This window comes from Lotus japonicus, chromosome 5 (assembly GCF_012489685.1).
Source record: "Lotus japonicus ecotype B-129 chromosome 5, LjGifu_v1.2".
In the NCBI taxonomy this organism is placed as follows: domain Eukaryota; kingdom Viridiplantae; phylum Streptophyta; class Magnoliopsida; order Fabales; family Fabaceae; genus Lotus; species Lotus japonicus.
The window spans coordinates 60,296,375-60,305,306 of record NC_080045.1 but is presented as its reverse complement, the minus strand read 5'-3'; the positions used below and the strand labels follow the sequence as shown (position 1 = coordinate 60,305,306).

At 37.3% G+C, this 8,932-nt stretch overlaps 1 protein-coding gene across 1 annotated transcript; it reads left to right on the top strand.

Annotated features, from left to right (window-relative positions):
- The first annotated feature begins 3,141 nt into the window (after positions 1-3,141).
- Positions 3,142-7,748, top strand: LOC130717852 (LRR receptor-like serine/threonine-protein kinase RGI5). Its single transcript, XM_057568229.1, has 2 exons — positions 3,142-6,574; positions 7,071-7,748. Exons 1-2 carry the CDS (start codon positions 3,718-3,720, stop codon positions 7,451-7,453), a joined length of 3,240 nt encoding a protein of 1,079 aa, XP_057424212.1. The 5' UTR covers positions 3,142-3,717; the 3' UTR covers positions 7,454-7,748.
- The last annotated feature ends 1,184 nt before the right edge of the window (positions 7,749-8,932 follow it).

Genomic DNA, 8,932 nt, shown 5'->3' with positions numbered 1-8,932 from the left:
AATTTGCAAGGAAAACAGTCAAAACCTAATGCTAATAAAAACCCTAATCGTTAGCTGTGCCCTAATTTATTCCAAAACCCTCTCTCTCTCTCTCTGCATGTGACACAATTTTCTTTTGCTCCACTCCCAAAACAAACCCACTTCCCCTCCCTCGGTAACCAAATCACTCTAACCTTTCTTAATTCCAACCTGAAAACAGTAATTAATCACACACACAGTAAAAAGTATAAACAAACAAAGTAAAACTTACAAAATTTAAACTATTTCGTCCCTCTCAACCTCTATAACTACGCTATGTATTTTTTAATACTAACATTTGCTTAAAACTAAGGCCACGTTTAAGAATTCTTATTTTTTCTTTGAGACCAAAGTAAAAGTATCAATATATAGTTAATTACGAAATGTGTTTCATTATCATAAATGAATATCCAACCTCCAACCTTCTAATAAATAAATGAGATAAGCAACTATCACATCGCATCTCTAGTCAGGAATGCTTATTTTGTTCAAAGAAAAAAACATTAAAATTGTTTTGCTTGCTTAATTAGTCTAACCCTTTAACTTTTCACAATCTCCCAAGCTGACTCACTCCTTAGTCCTTATATTATCATCAAAGTACTCTTTCTGTTCCCAAGAAGGCAGTCTCACTCAGTGTGCCATGACAGCTCCATGTACATATTTGCACATAACCATACATAGCTCTGAATCTCTTGATTTGTCCCAATCGCAGCCCTTATCCACAATATAATGCTAATTTTGTTATATTTTCAATAATTATATGCTACTAATATAAAACTTGATAAATTCATGCAATGCAAGTCTTATGAGTTTCGGTATTTACTATTTATACCAATTTTTGCACTCAGACACATTACAATTCACTCTAATCATCCCATCATTAGTTTTAATAATATATAAATTGTCCATTAGAAAACCATAAAAAAAATTGTACATAAGAAAATCATTTTCCTTCCTTCACCTGCTTTTGTCTCTTTATGTATCATTTATGAAGACAGAATCAATTAATCAATTAAATTAAATTAGTTAGTTTTGCAGCTCTATGGTTTTGCAGAGATTATGATCAGTGTGGCATGGGAATTTTGGTTTGGTTGATGAACATCAGTCACTGAAGCAGATGCAAGAACAAACATGCATGGAAGCCCCACTCCGCCCTCAATAGTAGATAATGCAAAGGTAAGGGAGTGTGTCAGTGATAGGAGAGCACTTGAACTTCTTGCAAACTGACAATATTGTCCCCGTGCACACTGGCACCCTCCACCATACTTAAGTTTCTTTTATAATTGAGATTGATAAGAGAGAACACAAACACAAAGAAGAGAAAATGGCCGGGAAAACATATTTATAAAAATATTTGTGGAATGTTTGGTTTTTTTTTTTATATGTCAATGTTAGTTGTTAATTGTTAGTAAATTAGTTCTTCACCAGGATTCGAACTCTGGCCCTTCACCCTGCAAATCCTTTCATTCCCTTAGCTCACCAAGTGAGTTACCCTTCCCCCCCCTTGTGGAATGTTTGGTATATAATAGAATCAAAATATAAAAATTAAAGAATGAGACGAAACACCTCTTCTTTATTTGGTTTAATATGGAATGAAAAGATAAAAAATTAGAGCATAATTCTCGTGGATTTTCCTCTCATTGCCATTCTAGAGTTTTTCGTTACAACTTTTTTAGAGTGACAACCCCTCAATCGAGTAGGAGTCCCGTCATCGTTTGCCTCCACCTCATGTGACTGGAGCTGGGGAGCTACTTAGTTATGGAAATGTGAAACAAGTGAAGATGTGAGCGTTCACAATGAGATATCAGTTTATTGGAGTGAAGTTATGAGAACCGAGACCTAATTATGCTAGATGATTTGCTTCATAGGCTTCAAAGAAGAGTATATCAATTAGCTTCTCCTCGTTTTAGGGTTAAAATGGTAGGGGTGTTGAAGTGAGCTTAGTTTCAAGTGCTTCCTTGTACACTTCACTAACTTGGAGTGTACAACTTAGCCAAATGTGTTTTGCTTCCTTTGTGATAGGGTTGGAATTGAGCCTTTTTGCTTTCTTTTTTGCTTTGTAGCACTGTAGACAAAAAAAATTAATCACATGTAATTTCAACTTTGTAAAACATTTTGTTCAAACATATTTTTTTCTATTTAAAAAAAAAATTTGTTTATAAAAATAGTTTTTAAATTCAAAAAACTGAGGCAAGAATCAAACAAGTTCTTATTCGTATGTCAAAAATAATTTTTGCTTAATCATATACAAGACAAATAATTAGTGACCCTCAGGAAATGACATTTCTAACAAGTTCATGACATTATTGACAAGGATATAAAAGGAAAAAATAAACAAGTTGCATCATGTTCTCGTTCTTAATTAATGTATTGAGAGAGCTTTGAAAAGATGGTGGAACCCACATTTGCATTCTCTTCCTCGTGTTCATAACATCATTGATAAGATATGAAAGGAAAAAGTAAACGAGTCACATCGTGTTCTCAGACTTAACGTATTGAAAGGGCTCTGCAAAAGTGGTGGAACCCACCTTTTTATCATCTTCCTCGTGAATACACGAACCAAACAATGTAACTTCTCGCTCCTATCTGTCTTTCATCCCCTTTCTCGTGTTCATGACACCATTGATAATGATATAAACAGAAAAAATTAAACGAGACGCATCGTGATCCCAAACATAACGTATTGAGAGGGCTATGCAAAAGTGGTGGAACCCACACTTTTATCATCTTCCTCGTGCATATGCGAATCGAACAATGTAACGTCTCGCTCCTATCTTTCTCCCATCCCCCTTTCATTGAGTTCGGATCCTCTCTTTCATGCCTCTCTTCGGCCCCTCTCATACTTATAAAGTTATAATAAAAAAACACTTAATCAACTGAAAAGCTAAGTAGGAGATATAACATTACTCAAAAGTTAAATGTGTGATTGTGAACCGGAGGGTTGTAGAGGAGTTTATCAATTAGAAAATGCACTAAATAAGCTAAATTGAGAGCTATTTGGTTTTCATCCTAAACAAACAATGGGTTGCTAATCTCAATAATGAATGAAGGCCATTTTGGTACAAGCGCACCAAGAACCAATGCAGCCAAAACAATGAATTATTACTAGTAAAAACCAGCCTAAGTATTTAAATGCTCAAGAGATAACCGAGAGGGAGGTTTTCAAAGTTCTTTGAACTCAAAAAAGTTCAGCCACCACACTACCACCGCTGAAGAAAGCTCATTGGTTAGGCTATTATTACCAGCCAAGCGAATCATGGAAACCAAGAATGGTGCCACCCTTCCTCTACCATTCAGCATAGCAGCATAGTCCAACATGATCACAGTAGCATGTCTTTAGCTCTATTAATTGTTTTGTAGCAGAGTTTGGAAGAAGAACAAGTACTTTCTGGTGAGCAGAGAAATAGGAAGAAGAACTATTCATATTCACTGTCCTTTCCTTTTGACCAATCCTCTGCTTGCATAACCTTCCTTCTTTAAGAAACATGACACAATCTCTTTTGTTTCACATGCTGGCATTGAAAACCTTAGAGTGAAACTGAAGCATCTTACCTCAATCCAAACCCCTCTGTCACATGCATCTTGTCTCCTTGATTCAACTTTTATCAGTTTCAGTTTCACCACCATCTTCTTAAACAACACCCCATTATTAGTCTCCAACTCCAACTCCAAGCCATTTTCACTTTTTTCACAATCCAAATGGGAAATACTGTTACCACCTTGTTATTTTCCTTGTTCTTCTTCTTCTGCCTTACCCTAACAAAGATTGAAGTGATAACTTGTCTCTCTTCTGATGGACAAGCCTTGCTTTCTCTTGTGTCTGGAACTGCAAAATCATCACCAAGACATTCTGTTCTCTCCTCATGGAACCCATCAAGCTCAACACCATGTTCATGGAAAGGCATTACTTGCTCCCCACAAGGTAGAGTAATTTCTCTCTCTATCCCAGACACTTTCCTCAACATTACCTCTTTACCCCCTCAGCTATCCTCTTTGTCAATGCTGCAACTTCTCAACCTCTCTTCCACCAATGTCTCTGGCTCAATCCCACCATCTTTTGGTGAACTCACCCATCTTGAGCTTCTAGACCTCTCTTCCAACTCTCTCACTGGTTCCATTCCTGCTGAGCTTGGAAAACTCTCTTCACTTCAGTTCCTTTTCTTGAACTCCAACAGATTGAGTGGGAATATTCCTCAAGATCTTTCAAACCTTACCTCACTTGAAGTTCTCTGCCTCCAAGACAATCTTCTCAATGGATCAATACCATCACAGTTAGGCTCTTTAACATCTTTGCAGCAGTTCAGGATTGGGGGTAATCAATATCTCACTGGACAAATCCCATCTCAGTTAGGGTTTCTTACCAACCTCACAATATTTGGTGCTGCCTCCACTGGACTTTCTGGTGCCATTCCCTCCACATTTGGGAACTTGATCAATCTCCAAACTTTAGCACTTTATGATACTGATGTTTCTGGTTCAATACCACCAGAACTTGGGTTTTGCTCTGAGTTGAGGAATTTGTATTTGCACATGAGTAAGCTCACTGGCTCTATCCCTCCTCAATTGGGTAAGTTGCAGAAACTCACAAGCTTGCTTCTTTGGGGGAATTCATTATCTGGGCCAATCCCACCTGAGATTTCTAACTGTTCATCACTTGTTATATTTGATGCCTCTTCTAATGAACTTTCTGGTGAGCTACCTGGGGATTTTGGGAAGCTAATGTTTCTGCAACAGCTTCATCTTTCTGACAATTCACTCTCAGGTCAAGTACCATGGCAGTTGAGCAACTGCACTAGCCTTGCCATTGTTCAGCTTGACAAGAATCAATTTTCAGGTTCAATTCCATGGCAGGTTGGAAAATTGAAACTCTTGCAGAGTTTTTTCTTGTGGGGAAATTCAGTTTCTGGAACAATACCATCCTCTTTTGGGAACTGCACAGAGCTCTATTCACTTGACCTTTCAGGGAACAAGCTAACAGGATCCATCCCAGAGGAAATTTTCAGGTTGAAGAAGCTGAGTAAGCTTCTGCTTCTTGGGAATTCTTTAACAGGAAGGTTGCCACCAAGTATTGCAAATTGTCAATCTTTAGTGAGGCTAAGGGTTGGAGAAAACCAGCTTTCAGGACAGATTCCTAAAGAGATAGGCCAGTTGCAGAATCTAGTGTTTCTTGACTTGTACATGAATCATTTCTCTGGAAACTTGCCAGTGGAGATTGCCAACATCACAGTTCTTGAGCTCTTAGATGTGCATAACAACTACCTCACTGGGGAAATTCCATCTGTGTTTGGGGGACTTGAGAATTTGGAGCAGCTTGATCTCAGTCGAAACAGTTTGACAGGTGAAATACCATGGAGCTTTGGGAATCTCAGTTATTTGAACAAACTCATCCTGAACAATAATTTACTGACAGGGTCAATTCCAAAATCCATTAGATATTTGCAGAAGCTAACTCTGCTGGATTTGAGTTATAACTACTTTTCTGGTGGCATACCTCCTGAGATTGGTTATGTTACAAGCTTAACCATCAGTTTGGACTTGAGCTCAAATGCATTTACAGGAGAAATCCCAGATTCAATGTCTTCTTTGACACAGTTACAATCAATTGATCTTTCTCATAATGCGCTATATGGAGGAATTAAGGTTCTAGGATCTCTCACTAGTCTCACTTTCCTCAATATCTCTTACAACAACTTCTCAGGTCCTATCCCGGTAACTACATTCTTCAGAACTCTATCTTCCAATTCATATCTTCATAACCTGAATCTATGCCAGTCCAGTGATGGAACTACGTGTTCTTCAAGAGTGATTCGAAAAAATGGCGTAGAATCTGTAAAAACCATAGTTTTGGTCATGGTAATTCTAGCCTCAGTTGCCGCAATTGTCATTGCATCGTGGATCCTAGTAGCTCGCAATTACAGATATAATGTTGAAAGAACTTTGGGGATATCGTCCTTGACATCAGGAGTTGAGGATTTCTCTTACCCTTGGACTTTCATTCCATTTCAAAAACTGAACTTCAGCATAGATAATATCCTGGATTGCTTGAAGGATGAGAATGTGATTGGAAAGGGTTGTTCTGGTGTTGTGTACAAAGCTGAGATGCCAAATGGGGAGTTGATAGCAGTGAAGAAGCTTTGGAAAGCAAACAAAACTGAGGAAACGATTGATTCTTTCGCTGCAGAGATTCAGATTCTCGGGTACATTCGGCATAGGAACATTGTGAGGCTCATAGGTTACTGTTCTAACAGGAGTGTTAAGCTCCTGCTCTATAACTTCATCCCAAATGGCAATCTACGACAGCTTTTGGAAGGGAACAGGAACCTAGATTGGGAGACTAGGTACAAGATTGCTGTTGGATCAGCTCAGGGTCTAGCTTACCTTCACCATGATTGTGTCCCTGCAATTCTCCATAGAGATGTTAAGTGCAATAACATACTTCTAGATTCCAAATTTGAGGCATGTCTTGCTGATTTCGGTCTTGCAAAGCTAATGAGTTCACCAAATTATCATCAAGCAATGTCCAGGGTTGCTGGTTCCTATGGCTATATTGCACCAGGCAAGTTTGTTTGACCTTCTTTATGTATATGCTTACAGCCTTTACTTTGTTTACAAAACCATTGCCCTTGAATTTTATATCATGTATGGATTAGCTTCTTTTCATCAGAATCAATTCTTGAACCTAAAAACTAAACACATAAGCTTCTCCCTAGAGTTAAATTTGGCTTCAGAATCAATAATAGAAGGGTTTCCAAACATGTACTTAGGTTGCATCAGGAAGAGTAGTTACCTGTCTGACATTTAAAGTAGAAACAATATGCACACATTCAGTTCAAGATCAGAAATGTTTGGATGTTCATGTTTTGTTATTCATTGTTTGGAAACAATATGCACACATACATAGCATGTTCGGTTCAGCTTAGTTTTCTCAGTAGCAATTGTAGAAGTATTTCAATACAATGTTGTCAGTTCGAGATCAGAAATGTTTGGATGTCTATGTTTTGTTATTTATTGCTTTTGGTTTAATTTCTAACCAAGTCTTATAACCATTTCAGAGTATGGCTACTCCATGAACATAACAGAGAAGAGTGATGTCTACAGTTATGGAGTGGTTTTACTAGAGATATTAAGCGGGCGCAGCGCAGTAGAATCTCATTTCGGAGATGGACAACACATAGTTGAGTGGGTGAAGAGGAAGATGGGAAGCTTTGAACCAGCTGTGTCAATACTAGACTCAAAGCTCCAAAGTCTACCAGATCAAATGGTTCAAGAGATGCTCCAAACACTTGGAATTGCCATGTTTTGTGTGAACTCTTCTCCGACAGAACGCCCCACCATGAAGGAAGTGGTTGCTCTACTCATGGAGGTGAAGAGCCAGCCAGAGGAAATGGGAAAGACCTCACAACCTCTAATAAAGCAGTCCTCAACTCAAAGCTGATTTTTTTGGCACTCCCTTTATTTTACTTTCATTGGTTGGTTAGTGATTAATTATCCTCTCTTCTCAAACAGTATGGTGTTATTGTGGAGACTTGAAAGTAACATTTATTGTACAGTTCTAGAAATTTAGAGATATCAGTTATCAGCAGCATGTGCTTGCGGAGTAGAAGCAATTTTAGTGTTTCGCCTTGCTGTTGAATAACCATACTCTATGATCATGTCATGTTTTCAAGATGCTAATGTATGTCTCAATTAATTTGCTGAGTCCTGAATAGTTCACTGAGTGGGCTTGAGAATATTGCACCAAAGATTTGGCACTCATGCTAGTTGGATGGTCCTAGTTTTTTTTTGTCCAATACAAGTACTATCATTTACAAGAGTCAATTATATTCGAGCTGAAAACATTTGTACCTTAGTAACTTAGTTCATGAGTCTTGGTGGACTAGCTACCTTGGCAGGATATTTTTTCTTCCATAAACAAGACTCGCCTTGATTAATCAATTGAACTAACCACACATTGTTGGTGAACCCAGCTTTTCTGCCTAAACTTCTGCTGATAGTTTCTTTAAAGGAAAAAAAAGATTTTAAAAAAAGTTGATAATTAAAGTTATATCCATCATGAGTCATTGATAGATTAGAGTCGATAATATGTTTTGAATTAAATATATTAACATATATATATATTTAATTATTTATTATTAGACAGAACTATTTCAGCTCTTATTTTTCAGATTCTGCATAAATAATTTCTTTGGCAACTTTGAGAGAAAAAAACGAAGAGAGCAAAAGAGTACCAGAGAGCCGAAAGGTCCACGGCTGGCAGGAAAAATACAAAACCTGTGTGGCCTGAAATTCTTTGAACACTACTAATGGCAGGAAACAAGTGTGCTTTTCCTGAATGTTTTTTACCAAGCAAAAACTTATCAGTTTTCTAAGTTTCATTGTTCAATCACATTTTTGAATTTGATCCAATTATTTCCCAAATTTCAATAGGCAACTTTTTGAATTAAATGGACTTCAAAGAATAGTGAAATTAAAGTGTATATATATTGAGATTAATGGATATGCACTGTCAGTGTAAAGAAATTTTACACTGACGTTCAATCACATTATGTCACATAGGATTAAGTGGTTGCAAATCTTTTTAATTTTAATTAGTAAATTAATAAATTGATGATGTGGCGGAAATCAATTGGGTGCATGTGTAAAACAAGTTTACACTGTCAGTGCACCTCCTATTTTCTCATATATATTTATATATAATGTGGACATTTGCCTTTCAGAAGTGTAAAAATTGATGCATGCATCTTATGGAGGGGGCCCCCAAGATTGCTGCATGTTTAGGAGACAAAAGGAAACAAACCATGCATGCTTCCCTCTCCTTCTTTCATATTTTTTAGCAGACACTAGATTTCCTTCTATATCATTGTTTGATTTTTCAAACAGGGTTTGGCAAGGAGCTGAATTGTCATGTTCACTT

Excerpts from the sequence above, each read along its gene's own strand:
- LOC130717852 (XM_057568229.1), top strand. The coding sequence starts at position 3,718 with ATGGGAAATACTGTTACCACCTTGTTATTTTCCTTGTTCTTCTTCTTC. Across the intron at positions 6,575-7,070 it reads CTATGGCTATATTGCACCAG|AGTATGGCTACTCCATGAAC; the intron begins GCAAGTTTGTTT and ends TAACCATTTCAG.